At 34.5% G+C, this 19,807-nt stretch overlaps 1 protein-coding gene across 4 annotated transcripts in view; it reads left to right on the top strand.

The window, feature by feature from the left end:
• Positions 1–19,807, top strand: part of PHKB (phosphorylase kinase regulatory subunit beta) — a 55,381-nt gene that overhangs the window by 15,201 nt on the left and 20,373 nt on the right. For all 4 annotated transcript variants that reach the window (XM_071756844.1, XM_071756843.1, XM_071756845.1 and 1 more), the window contains 8 exons: positions 2,014–2,129; positions 7,047–7,110; positions 9,967–10,062; positions 11,321–11,518; positions 12,206–12,263; positions 12,902–12,979; positions 13,892–14,050; positions 17,736–17,830. In XM_071756844.1, coding sequence (XP_071612945.1) covers positions 2,014–2,129; positions 7,047–7,110; positions 9,967–10,062; positions 11,321–11,518; positions 12,206–12,263; positions 12,902–12,979; positions 13,892–14,050; positions 17,736–17,830 — 864 coding nt within the window. The remainder of the gene's footprint in view (positions 1–2,013; positions 2,130–7,046; positions 7,111–9,966; positions 10,063–11,320; positions 11,519–12,205; positions 12,264–12,901; positions 12,980–13,891; positions 14,051–17,735; positions 17,831–19,807) is intronic.

Consider the following 19,807-nt stretch of genomic DNA (forward strand, 5'->3'; position numbering starts at 1 on the left):
TGACTTGGAAGATTCTAATTTTGACATTTTAATATTTAAGAGTGGTTCTGTAAATAAGGTAATAATATCCACCATGGCCTCGGCTTGAGGACCAGTCATATCAGGACAACCTGCTGTCCTGCTCTAAAATTAGTTCATGTTTTGAGACAGGAATGGAAATAATTTTTAATTTTTTTTCTTTCCAATTGCCATTATCTGGATTTGTTGAAATTTACTCTGGTCTGTTTAATAGTTGCTGCTATATTGCCTTAAAAAGCTTAAATCCACCTACAGTAGAACTATTTTTAAAAAGGGGAGACTTATCCAGCACATTATATTTCTAAAACATAATCTTAAATTAATGTGTTTCCCCTAGACGAGAAAAATAAGTGGTTCCCAAACCAGGACACTCGCCTAGTTAGATCATATGATAAGTCAATATTATTTGCTATGAGTTGCCTTTATGTCTATGTGGAGGCAGCTGCATGTGTATTTACTTAGCTTGACTTACACATTCAGATGTTTGCTTTTAATTACAGAATTTGCAGAAAAAGTGCATGTGTATAGACTGTCCAGTCACTTGATCTACTCCGCTTCAGTGTCAGGATATAGTTTTCATTGCAACTGCACCTTTAGAAATCTGTGGATTGTGGAGGTTTATACTAATGTTATCTGTATTCTAGTATTATCACAGATCTGTACATGTTATTAGTTTCTGTATAGCTTCAACAATTGAATATATTCTCAGAGCTGTCCAGTGTGTCTAGATAATATTGAGCATAGTGGTGTTGGCAGCACTGTGGATGTAGCAATCTGTTTGCCAGCCATCAAGATGGATATTTCTTTCCAGTGATACCACTGGACAGATTTTAGTATGTAGTCCCTTTCCTGTTGCAGAGCGAGGGTTTTGAACCAGTGCTTACACAGTGGAAGGTGCTGGCAGATGGTTGGTATTTGTCTGCATTCATTGGTTTGTACATAGAACTCTTGGCTTGAGAGGCAATCACTGCATAGTAGGCTGCTTGATGCCAGATGTGGTAGCTGTCAGTGAGTTACCCTCTACTTGCATCTGTTTGCAATTGAGAAATTAATTTAATTGCATCTTTGCATCCATAAAAGAGAACAGTCTGTGATATTTCAAGTGAATTAATGTGAGCACAGTTATCTACACATCAAACAGAATCCCCTAGAATAATTTGGATGGAAGGGGATGAAATCTATGCTTTGGTGGATGAATCAGTATAAATCTTGTGTCACTATATTTCTTTTAAGTTCTAACCTGTGGTGTCTAAAGTGAATTGTAAATTTTATCATCAATTTAACTTTTCTACAGTCAAGCAGCTCTGAATGTCTGTTTCAACAGTGTAAATGAAGAAAAAGTATCTGCTTCACTAAGTACCTCTAAATACCTTAAAACACACTTAAATACCTTAGTATTCTGTTGAAACATGTTGGTCCAAGTGGAGATTTCAATTGTAATAAATTGGTTCAGAGGTTTTTTGTGTTTCTAAAAGATCGCATTTGAATCTGCATTAGTCTGTATCATCTGGAGATAATATAATGGAACTTTGGCATGTCTGTTCTCTTAAAGTAAAATTAAGAAACGGTATCATGATTTCTGTGTCCCAGTCCTGTAGGATTTTCTTTCTTTTGGTCTCATGTTATTTTCAGGAAAATTCTGTTTTAAAAGATGAAGATACCACCTTTCTGGAGCTCTTCAAATATGCGTCTTGAACATGAAACCATTTGTCCCTGGTTTTGTAGGAACTTTTGCATAAAACACCCTACCACCTAATTTGGGGCAGCGCTTAGTATTTTGTGATTAAAAACTGATTTTAAAGAGAATATTGGAACGTGGGAACATCATTCTCCAGGGGATAAAAAAAGGATGAAAGGCATTTTGATGGCTAGAGAAGAAACAGCTTTGTCTTTCTGAGAAAATGAAGAAAATGCTTCCATTTTCCCTCAGTCACTTTTCTGTCCTTCTGTCTGTCTTGGTTTTTTTTTCGTTTTTTTTTTTTTTTCTTTCTATAGGTGTCCTTTATTCAAAATCTTGTATTTTGTGTGGAAAGAGCCTATCGTGTACCAGATTTTGGTGTCTGGGAAAGAGGAAGTAAATACAACAATGGCAGTCCAGAGCTGCATTCAAGGTAGGTGAGCAAATGTAGCTCTTGCAGTCAAAGCAAATAAATGTGGTATCAATAACAGGAATTAATGCAGTGGTGTGAGTTTAAAACAATGCATTAAAATACTGTTAGAATTAAACTAAGGTTCTCTAAAGACTAAGAGATGTATTTTGGGAAAACGTGAAGCATAATCTTATCTTGTGCATGCTGAAGTACCCATATAGATGCTTAGCTATTTGAGTATGCAAATTCCAATAATTGTGTGCAGCTGCACGCATGTAATTCTGAAAATTGTGTTCAGAATGCTTCAGACTTCTGAGTCATGTGTGGTAGACAGGATTCACAAAAATCTTTAGGAATATTGTGATTTAAGAAGGTGTTGAATGAGGAGTCTAGATTTTCTCAACACCCTCGTGCAAGGAAGATGCTGGACACTGGAGGACAGCCTGGCACATAAGTCCCTTACAGGTTCTTCAGATGCTACAAGTAACAGCATTCTGACCCCTGTTCCATGAGAAGTTAGTAATGTTCTTAATATTTTAATATTAGAATTGTCCAGTTTACTCCAGAGGAATTGCTCACATACAATCAATCTTGAAGGATCAAATCTGTTATCTGACAACTTGCTTTTTCTAGCATTACTATTGTTTTCTTCACTTTTTGACTTCCTAGTTTTTATTAATCATAAAAATGGGTATAGCTTGGATATCTTAGTTTTTTTAAAATATCCTTGATCATCATCATTATGGGCTTACAAACAACACATTTGTGTTTTTCCATGTATTTGATGTTGCAAAATTACTTTGTGTTCTCATTTCAAAATTAAATAGGGTTTTTTTTTTAGTTTGCTTACAGGCATGCATTTTAAGCTGTAGATGTAATTGCATGTCATTGCAGCAAAACATTTCATTTGGGTATTGTTCTTTCGGTCTTTTGGAGAGCTTTAGTACCAGTATGAAAAGTGAAAACTCTGAGTTGTTATTATATTAACTACTTTATTAGTTTGCTGAGTTTTCTTCTTCCTCCTGTGTCTGTAAAACTGTCAAATGCCAGACTATGTGAGCATTCAATTATGGAATCATGTGCTTCCTTCCACATCTTGCCTTGTACAAATTCACAAAAGGACACAAACTCCCCTGTCTCCTGCTGTTTTCAGGACACTGGTGACTCAGTATGTGAATTTCCTCCAGGGAAAACTCAGCATCTTTAAACAGATGGAAATGGGCATGGTGTTTTGTCTGAATCTAGACTGGCATTTAAATGTTGGTTTGTCTAAGGGTGGAGTTTGATGAGGTGGACTGAGCCAATCTAACAGATTACTGAGCTGGCACCAAAGTAAGTGTAGAACTTGGTCCTAATTTAAGAAGTAGACTTTGGTCATCAGAAGCAGCATGTGTATGTTGATAGTATACTTCTCTGTAGGAAGCCAGTAGGTAGCTGCCCTTGCTCTCATGAATCAGAAAAAAAAAATGTAAGAGGAACGAGCATCAAAGATGTATTTAGATATTGAGGAAAGCCCTGGATACACTAAAATATTCTCAAGACTTTGTTATTCCTTTTGTAGTAAATCTACCTAAGAGAGCCCACAAAAAAAAATAAATTGTAGAAGTGATTATAGTTAGATATTCTCTACATATAGAAAATATATAGGCTAGTCAGGACTATGTGTCTTTCTTCAGACTCTGATCAGTCACTTAAGTTTCAATATTAAGTATGCTGTACTCCTGGCTCTTAAAACTCTGACTGTAAGTCTACATACAGTGTGTGTTTGCTTTCAGAATCAGAAGTTAGCTGTTGTCTTTCATCGAAAGAGGCTTTCTTTTTAAAGAAGATATTATATAATATGAAGTCCATGATAATGATTGCAAATTATGGCCTGGGTTAGAAAATAAAGATATTTTAGGTCTTTATGCAAACCTGGTATTCTATTTTAGTACAGTTCTGAACACTTCTAATAAATGATGAATAGCAAAACACTCTGTGGACCAGGTCTGCATTGATGTATGCAAATATATGTCTTTTACTGGTTCAAAGGCAAGATTTGTAACAGCCTTTATTTAGCTTGATCCCCTTCCCATACTGCTGAACTTCTGAAAAATTAATTTGTCCAGTAACTATTTGATCAAGCTATTCTCCAGGCATCTGCTGAGTACCTCTGCAAAATGTCTTTGGCATCTCCCATATGTTTTGTGAGAATAATGAAATTGCTGAGGTGCAGTATCTTCATATTCCAAATCTAAGACTGTAGAGCCTCCATCTTGCTCTTCTTTGCCATGTAGGTATTATGTTGCTATTGTGCTGTCTTTTCTTATTCTTTGTAGTTTTGTCTAGATATGAAATTACTGTTATTGGTATAGAATTGTTTTTCATTTTGTTTAGTCTTTTTTGTTCGTTTGTTTGCTTAACATCCTTCCTGGTTTTGATGTTCTGGTTAAACTGCACAGTCCTTGGATGAAGCCAAGAAACTGTGAATAGGAGGAGGAATAAGGATATATGTGCTTTAAGAGTTGTTTTATTCAGTATTTGCTAAGAAAATTTAATGAGAGAAATCTAACAATTAAAAGTTAATGGTAATTATGAATGATGTTTAAGTGAAGTTTTTTTACTAAGCTGGAAGTATAATTACTCTTGGTCTCAGCATCCCTTGCCTCAAATGTTACCCATAGTGAGATGATTGCAAGGCTGCTCTTGATAATCTGTGACAAATCATAACAATCAGCAGGTACAGTAAGGTCTACATATTGCACCTGGGAAAGGTCAGTAGGGACATGAAGCAGAAACCTTTTCACCTGAAGCACCAGAGCAGGATATTCAAAAGAAATCAGAGAATCTTGATCCTTTTTTGAGACTTGTCTAGAGGAGGCCATGGTTTCCTTAAGTTGGTCTGGGTTATATCTGGCTTCAAGTGAGATTCTGTGCTGGACTAGATTGATCCCATTTGTCCCTTCCAACCTATCACTTTACGATCCTGTGAAATTTTCAGAGGGCACTCTTATTGGAGAAGTTCATAGCCCTAACATGTTAATTTTAATATTTCCTTGCAATTGGTGTGATGTTTAGATTCTTTAGGATGCTGTGATTTTTATTTTTTTTTTAATTTTTTTTTAACAATAATGACTTATCTTTGTGCCAGTGTTGTTCCAATGTTATTGGGGCACATGGACCCACTGGGAAACTGTTTTCATCCCTTGTCTGGTAGCACTGTGTAATTTTTATTCCTAACAAAAGATGGCAAGAAAAAGGAAGGTCTGGTTGGCTGAGTGGATAATCAGTTTTATAGAAAAAGGGATATAAACTTTTAATTTTTCTAATTTTTTTTTCCCCCCAAGTATTTGTGTGCCAAACCAAACTGTTCAATTCGTTGGTATATTCTGTTTTTCCCAGATTTTCCCAGGAATCTGTGTATAGTGGTGTATATGTTAGTGAGAATTCCATTTTGCTGGGGTTTGTTTTTGGTTGGTTGGTTTGTGTGTATGTTTAGTTTGATACATATCTTGCCCAAGGCTGGAGCCTTTCTTCCTGCATTGTTGAACTATGTCCTCGTACTATGATCTGTCACTTGCTTTTGTTTACCCTTACAGTCTTCTTAACTCTGAATCTTTTGTCATGGCAGCCTGAGTCACAGTGATTTTTTTCCTTTTTCAGTCTTTTGCTATATGTCTTCAGCTTAACTTTTAAAGATAACAAAGTAGACGTCTAAACTTACCTTTTATTCTGCAGTCTTCCTTTCCTAATGTCTCATCTATTGTAATTTTCTGCCTAAAAAATTAACTGTAAACTACTTGGGAAGCTGAACTCCTACCTAAAGGAAAGGGCAGTTAGGAAGAAAAATAAAACTTGGTGCTGACAGAATACCTTCAAAACCAGGACGGTCATTTAGGGACAGCACTTGGGGTGTCAGTAAATCACATTTGTGGTTTATACAGAAATGAAGCAGAGACAGATGAAGGGCGCATTAGTCAGAGGCACTTTCTATGTCACCGCTGAGAAAGCAGCACGAAATCTTTTCCCTACTCTGAATACTTGCATTGGGTAGAAGAACAGTCAATAATCTGGTAGTGTTCTGTGCTACATTTTCAAACTCTAGCACTCTTGGGAACTAGCACATTTTATGTTTACTTTTGGATGCCCTGTGGCCTTAAAATATAGATTTTTTGGAATAAATGTGCAAATGATTAGCATTTCACATATATGTTGATGCTTTAGCTCCTTATTGTAGTTAAATGGGTTAAATGGGCACATGTGAAGTTGGCTCATCTATAAATACATACTCTTTAAAGCAGTATTTCGAAAATCTGCCCTCTGCTGTACCTCAGATTTCATATAAACCTGTCAAATGCATGTAGATTTCTATAAGCTTATTTTAAACTTTTCTTGAAAAAAAAAAAGTGTATGTGTGCATTGAGGGGGGAATGGTGTGTTTTGCTTTTTTAAAAATGATGAATACCAGCCATGAAGTGAGTGAAATAAAAGATGTTTTACTATATGGATGACATCAGAAAATCCTCCTTTTTTGAACCCAGTTGGATGAAGGGTTTTATCATATTGAAAACTGGCCAGAAATCAAGTCTTTTAAAGTTTAGAGAGAGTTTTAGAGTACTGCTTGAGAGTTGGGTTGAAAAATTATGCTGAAGTAAATCCTCTGTAAAGGCATTATTGTGAAGACATTGATAATGCCAGATATATGTATAATTTTTGACATTTGAAGACAAATCAAAATGCTGAAAAGTATTTATTAAAAAAAAAAAACAAACAACCAAAAAACAACTCACCACTAAAAAATCCCAAATTTGCTGCATCATAATTTTGTTATTAATAAAGGCTAAGCACAAAATTAAAATGAAGAAGAGATCGTAGCTCTGAAAGCTGTCAATCTGTTAAATTCATTCTGGGCTTAAGTTTTGATACCTCTGTTTTTTTGTTGATTTGTTTTCTCCTCAGCTCTGTGGGGCTGGCAAAAGCAGCCTTAGAAGCAATTAATGGTTTCAATCTCTTTGGAAAACAGGTAATAAAATTGTTTGTTTTCTCTTTTTTGCTGGTTTGATTTTTGCTGGGTTTTTTGTTTTTTTTTTTTAGCAATGATATTTTTTTACTAATTATTTATACTGTGGATCATAGGATATTTAGAAATACCTAGCTCACCTTTTTAGATTGTTTAGCTTTAAACAAAATGTCAGTTTGCAAACATTGCTTCTGTTTCAGGTACAGATTTTGCCTGATAAGACCATTAGTGCTCTTACTATCTAAGAATTTTATCTATTGATGGAAAGTTATACAACTTACTGTTATTAGACCCTTTTTTTCTGTTATAATTTAAAACAGGACAACCTCCTAAAGAAGGATTCCTGAGTCTATAGACTTAGGAATCTGCTACACTTTTTTATGGATATCTGTTCATGTTGGGTTTTGTTTGCTTTTTGAGGGGGTTTCTTTTTGTTTGTTTCTATATATTTGTATCAGTACTGCAGTAAAATAGACTTGCTCTGTTTAAAATCCAATGGAAGAGAAAGTGACGGGGGTTTGCTGATGAGTGGAGAAGTATGAAAGTGCTCATTGCACATACACAAATAACACTGTTTCAAAAAGTCTTGCGATTTGGTCTAGTGGTTGAGGTTTTTTTGTACATTTTAAAAATGCAGTTATGCATTAAGAATGAGGAGCTAGTGAGGATCTTAAATACTGATCTGACATTATACACACATTGTCAATAGTTCAGAAAAAAACATTTATCTAAAAGCTTAATCTTTCCAGCACTGCTGAACACTGGTAAACACATCTGTTAGGTTTTTTTTTTCTAAATTCTGAAATGGATTAATAAATTGCTGAAGCAAAACCAGTTTAAATGCTTTGAGAGTTTATTTTCAAGTTATTTAGCATAAAGAGAAACCATTTTGACCTTCAGTCTGCAGCGGAGTTTGCCTTTGTGCTTAGCTCCAGCTGCGTTCCAGTAGCTTTGAGAAATCCTGCTGAGCCCCTCAAGAGGAACTTGTTTGCACCTGCAAGTGCACTGGTACAATCTGCATAAATCATTGCTGAGGACAACAGACTGCTCAGCCTTTCCATGCAGATTTTTCTTGTCACACTATGGATGCTGGAAGAAACCAATAAACACCAATACAAAGCTTAGTAGCTGTGTTCTAACACATGTATGTGTGCTAGATACCTCTGACTATATTGTGATAGGGCAGTTTTCCTGTGCATTCATGGGTGCACCCAGGCAAAACAAAAAGGTAACTTATTGTTCATATGCAAGTCAAGCTCCCCAGATTCTATAAAACATTAAAATAGAATGAGTTTCTCTAAGAAATCACGATACTGTTTGTTCTGTAAAAAAAGCACCATTTAACTGATACTCAGATATTTTTAATGCATCAATTGCTATACTTTCAAGGTGCCAGATAAAATAACTAAAAATCATTAATTCAAAAATTATTAGCTTTTTGTTCAATCTGAATTTTACATGCTTTTATGTAAAAAGGAGTTAATTCATGGTTTTAAAATGCAAGATGCTTACGGTTTTATGAAGTGCAAATTATTCTGCTTTGGAGTCCCCAAAAGATCCCTTACTGAAGCAAATTTTGAACTGCATGTTCACACATGTGGACAGATTGTATTCAGAGTTTGTAGATGAATTGAGAGTTTTGTGAATAATCAGAATGTGAATTAAGAAGAAAGTAGAATAAAAAACCATGAAAGTAAATGTGATTATGTACCTTCCTGTCTCAGCACTACTGTGTATTTCTTGCTAGAATGATTAAGAGAACAGAGAGACTATTTTTCATCAGGATAAGGAAAACATGTTTAGTTTAACCTAACAAAGCAAAAGCAAAGTATTTCTATGACAGCTCTCTGTAATTAGTGTGGCTAAAGAGTAAGTAAGAAAACACCTGTGTTGTTTAGAAAGCCAAATGAATGCATGCTCATACTGCCACAAGAAGTGTGGTTAACTAATATGCACAAAGTTAGTTAGAAATTAAAGTTTTTAATAGTCAGAGAAGATGGGTTCTGGAACAGTCTTCCTAAAGGAGTAGTATACCAGAGAAACTGACTGCTTTTTAGGAGAAGTTTGGTGAATTTACGAAAAATTTGTGGTATGCTAGTTATGACATTAACAGTGTGAGCTCAGTATTGAATGTGTCTTCCAATGGGACATTGATGTTAGATTCATTACCCTTTACAATATATATGTAGAAACCCATTCATTAACAAATTGCATTGACTTTCCAGGAAGTTGCCAACTGATAATGCTTTTGAATGCTGTTTATTCTGTTTAAACAGTATCTCAGCTTAAGGGAACTTTTCTGAGTGTTTCAGGAAGTATTAAAAAGCTGACAGAGAGATCTAGTGTATAACTACAGAATTTTTGTAGGAAATGCTTGTTGCCAAGGAGTAGATGTTGACAATATAGATCTTAAAACAGCTGAAAAGCAGGTCATTTATATTTGTTGTGGAAGTCCTTTTCCAAAGCAGTACCCCAGGTGACTATCCAGTTGCATGTGTTCTGACTGATTTGTACTGAAATATTCAACATCACTATTTGGAATGTTTCATGCAGTCACAGGCAGGGATGAATATTTTTTTGTTTTTATATTCATTAGTTTTCAAAAATTAGTGGAAGAGTTCATTGCTTGAATGAATCATCTAATTCACAATCACTACTAGATAATTTTGTCTATATTTAAATACATATTAAAATTCAAAATGTTTTCAATTTGATGTTGTGGTACGCTTTCTGATTAAAATTACCAGCTACCAGACTATTACAACATAAGCTAAATAAAATGAAGAGCCAGTTCATTTCATCAGGATATGCTAACCTTTCTTCCCTTCCCCTTAAATAAATGTTATGTTCTGTTTACAGGGCTGCTCCTGGTCTGTCATATTTGTGGATTTTGATGCCCATAACCGTAACAGACAGACTCTCTGTTCATTGCTGCCCCGAGAGTCAAGGTCTCATGTAAGTAATTACATGAAATTCACCTCAACAGAGCATGGAGAATGAATATACACTTAATTTTTAGTTCTATGATAGCCATTATGTTCTGCTTAATGAAGATAATTTTCTGCAAAGATGTTAAATTGCTTCTTCTTAGCGGTCAGTGTGATGTAGCTGGCATTCTTTACTTTATGAATATTTAAGTTAAAATGCTAGCCTATTGGTAGCTTTCTTAACAACTGTAAAATTTAAAATTATATAATCTGTATTAATCTAAGTAAAGTTTGCTGTCTTGATGATTGTCTTCCTGGTGCCTGGTTTGTTTGTTTTTTTTTTTCTCTCTCTCTCCTCTTTCTTAAACACTTTCTTTTAGCTTTAATTAATTTTCTCTGGGAAAACCTTTAAGGTTAGCTTTTCATAAATTGTTGAACTTATGGATTTCTTATTATTATAAGCTACTGTTACTAAAAAGTATTTCCTCAGTGAGTAAATATAAGTAACTATAGATTCAGAAAAAAAAATCATTTTCTGAGTAATAACAGATTTCTACTGGTGCTTTTGTTCATTCTGGGATATAGGTTGTTTTTCTTTCACGAAACCAGCTATTAATCTTGTCCATTAACAGGAGAACTATAGCAGAATTGTAATACTTCTAATAATTAAAATTAAAAGCACTGTCAGCTACTTTTTGTAGTCCTGTGGTGGTTTATGACTCTTTCGCTGTTTATTTTTGCTGGAGACTTGGAATATTACAACAGAAGCTGCTTTCAGCAAAAGAAGCTGCTTTTTCTGTAGTTACACATGGTTCATGAGAAATGCTATTTATTTATCTATTTTTTTTTTCCTGAAATTATTCCCTTTATTGCCTTAACTGTGAATCAGATAGGCTTGCTTGTTACAGCACCTGAAGAATATTCCCAAAAAAACCTTTTAGAAATTAGTTTTTAATCATAGTTACTTATCAGCATTGCACCTTTGTGATACTTTCTGAGCACAGGATACCAAAAAATTTGTGCTTCATCCAGGAATAACCTGAAGGATAATTCTTTTTTTTTTTTTTAATCCAAATATTACATTTGTAGTTCATCTGTATATATCTTTACAAGTCTTATTTTGCAATTATTTTAATATAAAATATTACTATGACTTTTATAAAGGTAAAATTGTATTCCAAATGTGTATTTCACTTAGTAAGTTAAAGAGCCATTGTTTATATGTCAAATTGTTGTCAGAGATCTAATTAAAATTGTAATGTCCTTTTTGTCTCTTTCCTTAACAGAATACTGATGCAGCTCTTTTGCCCTGTCTCAGTTATCCTGCATTTGCTTTGGATGATGAAATTTTATTCAGTCAAACACTAGATAAAATTATTAGAAAATTGAAAGGAAAATATGGGTTTAAAAGATTTCTGAGAGATGGGTACAGAACAGCGCTGGAGGACAACACACGACGTTATTATAAACCAGCAGAAATTAAGGTAAGGAATACCTGACCTATATAAGGACAAATTTTAGTCTTCTGAAATACCTAGACAGCATTTTAAAAAAAAAAAAAAAAACCTAAAAATACCCTAAAATAAAATCTAACAAAAATGGACACTCCCCTCCCCACAGTATTTGAAACTTGAATTGCACAGTGATTCCCAATTGCTTCAAGTGAAGGAGATGCATTTTGTTATTTGGCACGTGTAGTCTTGAGAGATTGCTAAGTCAGCAAGTTAGTAATTGATTTATTTTGTAATGAATGTGCTTCCATTTACATTTAGGATACAGTTGATTTCACATAACAAATAACAAAGTTATTTATCATTTTATTTAATTTAACAGCTGACTGCCATCTGAGTGTATATAAAACAATTTTGCTTTTGACTAGTGTTTATCAGTAAAGGTTATCAAAATCAAAATTTACATTTTTTTTCCTTTCCAATAGTTTCTCTGTGAAAAATGAAACAGATTATATAAATAGTCTGCTTGAGAATGAGCCACAGCATATGTAAAAGCACAGTTAAAGTGTCCATAGCATTAAGGAACTGTATATAAATGAAAAGCTTATGTACAAAATGTTATTTCATTTATGTTTGTCTCTTGTTCCTTTGAAATTACTTAATAGTATATTCCAGTACATTTCCTTAAACCTAAATAATGAAATGGTTTCTTCTTTTCAGCTTTTTGATGGCATTGAGTGTGAATTCCCTCTGTTTTTTATTTTTATGATAATTGATGGTAAGTACAGCTTTGCATTTGTGTTCTTTAAAGGCATTAGAGAGATGAATTCTTAGAGAAAAGATAAAAAATTCTTTAACTGTTCTGCCAAGCTAAACCACTCTGCCTCATGCTAAAGAACCCCAGTCTCCTCCCAGCCTCTCTTTGTGTTTGGGACAAACCATGTGCAGAGCCTTGCACCTGGCCTTGTTGAGCTTCATGCAGTTTTCATGAGCCCACCTCTCAAGCCTGTCAGGGTCCATCTGGATGGCATCCCTTCCCTCCAACATGTTGACCTCACTGCACAGTTTGGAAGGAAGAAAGTTATTTAGGAGTTTAGGAGCAATTTAAGAAGTTATTTACAACTAGTTGGGCTGCTTGTCTGTGTACAGTTCCTGAGCCTCTGTAAGTTCACAGCTTCACTATCCAGTGACACTTGCCATCGATTTCAGTTTAAGCTGGTAATAGAGTGGCTGATTTATGATCCCTGTGAGATTTATCTGTAGCAGCAAGTGAGGATCTACAGTTTAGTTTTAGCACTGTCCATTGAAAAAGAAACACTAGATTTTTTTTTCTTCTTACATGAATAGTAAACTGTTATTTCTTCAATTAAATCAATTATTGTTTGGTTAAATAAATTATTATTTGGTTATTTTTAGGAGTTTTTAGAGGAAATCCTGACCAAGTAAAAGAATATCAAGATCTTCTGGATCCTTTGCTTCAACATACATCTGAAGGTATTACCTGATAATCATTCTTCTATAATACTGTTTTCATTTATCTGAAATTATTAATATACTGACATAGCTATTAATGGATATTAGAGTCAGAGCAAAGGAGAAATAATATTACTATGTTTACTGATGACAAAATATTAATACTAACAATCTTTTTCATGTAGATGCATTGCTGCAAAAGTCATGTTATCTGGAAAAGTTCTACTGATACAAATATAAGATTTATACTGTACCCAGTTTTCTTTCCCTCCTTCATCTGTTCTTCGTTATTAACAAAATTCACTTAGACTCTGAATAATTTTTCTTAACTTCTTGCCAGTACTTTGGGGTTTTCTGTCTAAGTAAATAGTCAGACACAGCAATTTCATTCTGTTTGTCACCTGTTCTTTATCCAGATAAATTCAAAATCAAAGCAATATTAAGGAGAATTTTATTTTTGCAGAAAGCATATTTATTTCTTTTTATGTGCTTAGGTAAATAATTTGTGTTTCTAAATTCAGGAATTTAGTACTTGTTCACTTTAATAACCTTTATTTCAACACTTTTAATCTACAATGATCAGTAATACTTGCAGCATAATTCTAGATACCAGAAATGCTATCTACAAGTGGAGGAGTTATGCCATTTTCTCTCATGATGTTTTAAAATGCTGGTTTAAACTTGGCTTTGTGTACTTGCAATAAATATAATTTGAATTAAATGTATGACATTTTTAATACAGCCCTGAGTTTCCTACACTGTGATTTTTGAGGGGTTCTAGTAAATGACAGCAATCTTTCAGATCAATCAAAATTGTTGCTAAGGTGTAATTTTTTCTGTTTTGAATCCACTTCAGATTAATTAGGGGAATATAATCCATAATAAGGGAAGTGACATTTATTTACTCACTGTACTTATTTTAAAACTCCTTAGGGTGTCCTGTTGTACCCAAGTATTACTATGTGCCAGCTGGTTTTGTTGAACTGGAAAAGAAGAACCCTGGAAGTCAAAAACGGTTTCCTAGTAACAATGGACGCGATGGAAATTTTTTCCTGTGGGGACAGGCAGTTTACATCATTGCAAAACTCCTGGGTAAGAGGCTGAGGAATTCCATAAGGTTTTGGCTTGTCAGAAGTGAAGTCTCTTTCTCTTGTTTATGTTTTTCTTGAATCCGAACAAAATGGGTTTGAGTTGTGAATGACTGTGGGTGGTATGTGTGTCCTCTGCTTTGGTTTAGACACAATAAGCAAAAATTGCTTTTTTTATTGCTTATGCTAAACTTCTGTGCTGTAGGCAGCATTCTGTGAAGCTCATGGGAATACTGTATAGAATACAGAAAGTACTCTAAACCTGATTGATAGGTTTCTTATTTGCTGTTACCTTTCTTGGCTTCCCCTCTTTTTTCTGTTCCTCCATGACAAAATACATGAATGTGACTCTTCCTGGATTAACTATGTCAGCTGCACAGTGGTGTTTATAAGTTCTGTAGCATCAAATTCAAATTATTTTCTGTTTTAAGCAAAACAGGTTTTAATTTTGACTATTTGTGGTCTCAGATAACATTTCCTTCAGTCTGTGTTAGTTTTACCCTAGTGGAGACTAGACGAGCATTTGAAAGTGCATTTTAAAGTTTGGCCATTGAAAGTTGCTGTGGTGAATTTCAGTCACACAAGAACACTTAGTCTCACTTGAAGAGAATTCAAAAGCTAATGCAAAACAAGTTGTTAAGCCAGAAAACTCTTTACAGTTAAGATTTTTTTTTCTTGGTATTTTTAGGATAAAGATAAAACACTATTTTCACATGCTCATCATCTACCTGATAATCAGTAAATGGAGTTCAAAAACCTTTTTTTCTGAGAACAGTGCAGTAGACTGTTAGTAGTAGAAATTAGAAAGATTGAAGGGGAGTTTAAAAATTGAGGACTTGGCAAGAACAGTGGTTGTATCTTTAGGTATGGCAGAATGAAGTCCATCTGGTGCTCCACCTGTTTGGTTTCACTGTATTCCTTGTAACATTTTGTTTTTAGCCAACAGTGTAAAGTAAATGCAGGCAATCTCACCTTTTAGTGAAAAAAAACCCCAAATTAATTTACCCTCTTAGTATTAAATATTCTGCTAGTATAAATCTTGCACTTATGCATTTCTCTACCTACAGAATACTGGTTAACTAAACTGTATTTATTGTTTGCTAAATTCAGTTTTAGTACGGTAGCTTTCTTTTCTTTTGTTTAAATTCTTTCCTTCTATTCACTGGTGATCGTTTCATCAGGAATTCCATTTATTTGCATTAATTTATAATTGGTGCTTAATTAGGGGGATACAATCAATAATAAGGGAAGAGAATGTATTTACTTACTGTATGTATTTTGCTTCTTACTGAGTGAAAACCTACCCGAGTACATCTTAGTATTGCTGAAAAGTCTTTGTGTGTGTTACTGTGCTTTTTGGTGGTTGCTAATTTAATGGAAGCCTGACTCCAAACATTTGGATTTCTGTAAGGTACTGGTTTCCTGTCTCGTCGTTGATTCCAGAAACTGTTGTGCTTCCTCACGGGTAGCAATTAGTTTGTATTTGCTTGGCCTCCTTAATTCTGTTGTGTAGGCAACATACAGAATAACCTCTTTACATTATTCTGTCAGTGGGCCTAGGATCTGCCTCTCATGGTCCACATTTTCCTAAATGCAGTAACATAAAACTCAGTTAATTCTGATACATCTCGATGCCTCCCACAGAGGGGCAATCTGAAGTATCAGCACGATCAGAATTTTAACTTCACTAAAGGCTCTGAATAACAGAGGCAATGAGAGTGTCTGCCTACTGCTATTTGAAGCCACCACCTGCCTATGCAACTTAAAAAATTTGTTTATGAAGACAAAAAGTATGCATTTTGCAGTGCATTGTGCAGTTTTTCATAGAATTTATTCCTTGCTCTGGCAGAGGTTTCTAATGCCTTTGTGACAGGGTCACCATTTTAGAGGATGAGAAAGGGATGCCTGCACTCAGCAGTTTTACCGAACTTAAAATTCATGGAGTTCAGTCTTTCATTTGGTAGCTCTCTAATCTTTCCTATGCTTGTCCCTATAATTTTTATTTCTTGTTCTTTGGATTCAATACTGCCTAGAGTTAGGAGGCTTGAACAATATTTTTAGTGTATAGACCAAATGTTTTGAATATTATCAGCTGTTTCTGATGTAAATAATGAGCTAAGAAAACTGCATTTTTATTCCAGTGCAGTTGTATTTGTGATAATGGTAATGAATATTCGAGATTCTTTTAAATAAAATTCTAAATATTGAAAGTTAGACGAAATTTTGTACAAGTCTGTTAGCACAGTTGTTTTAAATACAAAAATATTTTGTCTATATTTTATAATTAATTGCTGAGCATTGTAAATAAATGTAAAAGAATGTGGAAATAGAAAATTCTTTTTTTTTTTTTTTTTTTTTTTTTTAGGAACTATGAGTCAGAGTCAAATGATCATACAATCCTACTGCAAATAATTTAAGTAACTGCCATGCTTTTACCCATCATAGGAAGTCTGACTGTGTAGACTGTAGCTTAGATTACTCTTTTCCTTCAAATATATTTTGATAAGTCACATGTGAGTCTAATAATAATTTGACCGTAACAATTTTTGTAATCTAGTTTTGCTTTTTAGACTTTTTTTTTTTAACATAACCACCTGTACATACACAGTGACTCTGCAGGAGCAGTGCAGAGGAACAGGGTCACTTCCTGGCAGAAGTCAAGCTGCAATCTCTCAACAGAAGGCTGAGGACAGGAGATGATCCCAGTACCTGGTGGCTGCCAGTTGCTGGCAGAGTTCTGGCAGCAGCAGGCTCCTCCATGGCTTCTCAGCCAATGTCCTCCAGTGTCTGGCCGTGCATTTTCTTTCTGCTGCACCATCCATTCTGCACTCTATTCTTGCCTAAAATTGTTAAGCTTCAGCCAGGGCACGTTTTGAGCTTATAAACTGCTGTCCTAATTTACTACATAGTTAAGTATTTGAAAAGATTTTTCTTAACGTTTTTCTTAACAAGTTAGTGTTGGTTTTCTGGTGCAATTGAATTAAGCTAATGGAGACATGAGTTATTTATATTTTAGATTAAGAGTTGATTATCTAGTGTAGATCTTTTAAGAATATCTACAAAATTGCTAACTTAGAAATGGGAGAAATTAAACTATGACCTTCTCTGTAGTAGAAACCAAATAAAGATGGGACAGTTTCATGGCAAAATGAAACTTTGATAGGAGAATGCTTATTTGAAGGGCATAAATAGGTAACAGTAGATTGTATGAAACATTTTGGGTTTTATACAATTTCTTCTTCAGATACCATACTAAGACATACTCTCGATATGTCTTGTCCTTCTATCTCAATTACCTTGAGATAGAGGCTGTCTGCTTGTCTTCAAAGCTAAACAATATTTGATGGAAACCTTTGAGTTTCTAGTTAAAGCTCTAGAATTGTTCCGTGGTTGTGGTGACCTGTGTGTTCTGAAGTCTTATCTGCACATATTGTTTTAATGTCTGTGAAAAAATACAGGATTGTTTTTACATAGATATTATAATTACCTGCAGCAAGAATGATGCTTGAGTCATTAGTTTTAAAATTAATGTAACATTGCAGAATGGCCTTTTGAGCTGTAGATCATTGATCTAAACCAAAGATTAGACCAGCAGAACTGGCTGCCTAAAATACATTCACATACCTCCTTCACAAAAGCTGCAGAAAGTACTAAAGTCATTCTGTATTTTTTTTGTTGTTTACTTCCAGCTGACAAACTTGTCAGTCCTAAAGATATCGACCCCATTGGACGTTATGTGCCCCCACAAGATCAGCGGAATGTTAGCATGAGATTTTCTAATCAGGTAAGCATGAGCTTATTATTAAAATATTTATACTGAAAAAAATGTCATGTATGTGTTATATTAAAGTGCTAGGAAAATGTTAAATGTATGTACATTTTCTTAGTTATTGCTTATGAAAGGAAGATTGTAACACACTTCTGCAGTTTTGATGAAGTGGTGCACCTTTGCCTTCCACTTAAGTGTTGCAATCAAAATGATACATAAAATGCAAGTTTAAATGTTAATATATGGCTATGTATGTCAGCCAGGCACAAGTAAACCTGATTTTTTTATTCCTTCAAATTACCACTTCAGTGTGTTAATATTTTTTGTACTTAGAGCTCCTCAATTCTTCAAGGATGAGATTGTTCTTTGGTATTTATGACTTGTACACGTGCTCTTGTATTTGCCTTGAATGCACAGCAGGATGAAACATTGTAATTAAGATCTGATTTGTAGCAGATAGGATCACAAAAAACCACAGTGTATATGTAGGGGGAGCTCTTTAATAAAAGAGGTAAGAACTGTATCTACAGAAATATGTTTGATATAAGGAATAGGTATATCAAAAGCTCGTTCATTCTTTTGAATTTGTTAGTGAAGCATAAAATATGAAGCATTTATTTTAGGATTTATTTCAAGAGCAGAAGTGAACAGTGTTTTTCTTGTATACAAGTGCTGCTTAAACCCCGTTTCCTACTGTTTCCTGTTACCAGACTTATCCAAGTGCCTGAGTGTTGTCTCGTTTATTGTTCACAGTACAGCATTTCTGCCATGCTAACATGAGATAATGATAGCTCAGTGACTTCATTTGTTTCCAGTTTTTTTCTTGTTCTACAATGCTACAGAAATCATGAGCTGCTGATCTCACCTGCCTCCTTAGGAGTACCATTATGAGAAGCCTGAAGCTAAACAGTTATTACAATTCTAAAGTTGTTAAATATTATTTTAGAATTTGGGGTACATGAGTCTCGATATCGTGTTTAATTTCAAAAGTTGGGTGTGTTAATACTGTCTATCTACCATAAACCATAGAGCAATATTTGGATGCTTCCACAAGCAGATGTGCTTTGGAATAATTCAGTTGTAATTTTGTAGCAGCAAGGTGGGATATTTGGGTTAAATATAATTTCTTCCGTTGTGCTTTATATCTGTTTTCCTCATCTTGCTCTCTATGCTTGGAAAGCCCAGTAGGTACCATTTTAATCGGTGTTCTTGAATATTGTGCCCACCTTTTCACAAGTTCAAAAATAATGGGTTTTTCTCACAGTTCTGAGATTTCCTGGGAATGTGTGCAGGAAGGCATATAGTGACAGCATCTGTCCAGTGAGATCCTCCTTTCAGAGAGGAATAACAACTCATCTGTCTTTTATGTTGGTCTTCTGTGAAAATGCTAGGGTGTATTTATCATTTGCACAGCACGCAGAGTATAGTTAAAACAGATCCTTCTGCCTGCACTCCAGGGTGAAAATGCAAGGCAGAATGGTGAGGATAGGAGCAGGGGGTCTGTTGCAGTATCTTGGGGAGACAGTGATTAATACTGTGTGAACAACACCTCAGCTTGCATTATTAGACAAATGTGAAATCAGACATTGAATTGGAACTTTTAACAACAACCTGATTTATTTAGCAGAATCTTTAGGAGTTTATGGTCTTACATATTTTATTTTCTAATATATATCACTATTGTTATTGAAAAGGACTATATATTTTTTGTTAGTAATTTTTATTTTCACCTGTGTTTTTCTTGACCACTATTTGTGATCCTCTATACCCTGACATCTTAAAAATGACCATGAAAATAACTTTGTTTAATGTTACAGCAGTCCTGTGGTTGCACTACTGTACAATTATAGTTATAATTTTCAAAAATAATAGTTTTTCAAAGTCTGTTTTTCACACAGATTCTGTGTTGTGCCAGTTGTGCTGCAGATGTATTTACTTAGTACTGGCCCTTGTTAGAACCACCACTTACTGGCTGCTGTGAGTGAGTCATGT

This window comes from Heliangelus exortis, chromosome 13 (assembly GCF_036169615.1).
Source record: "Heliangelus exortis chromosome 13, bHelExo1.hap1, whole genome shotgun sequence".
Taxonomy (NCBI): Eukaryota; Metazoa; Chordata; class Aves; order Apodiformes; family Trochilidae; genus Heliangelus; species Heliangelus exortis.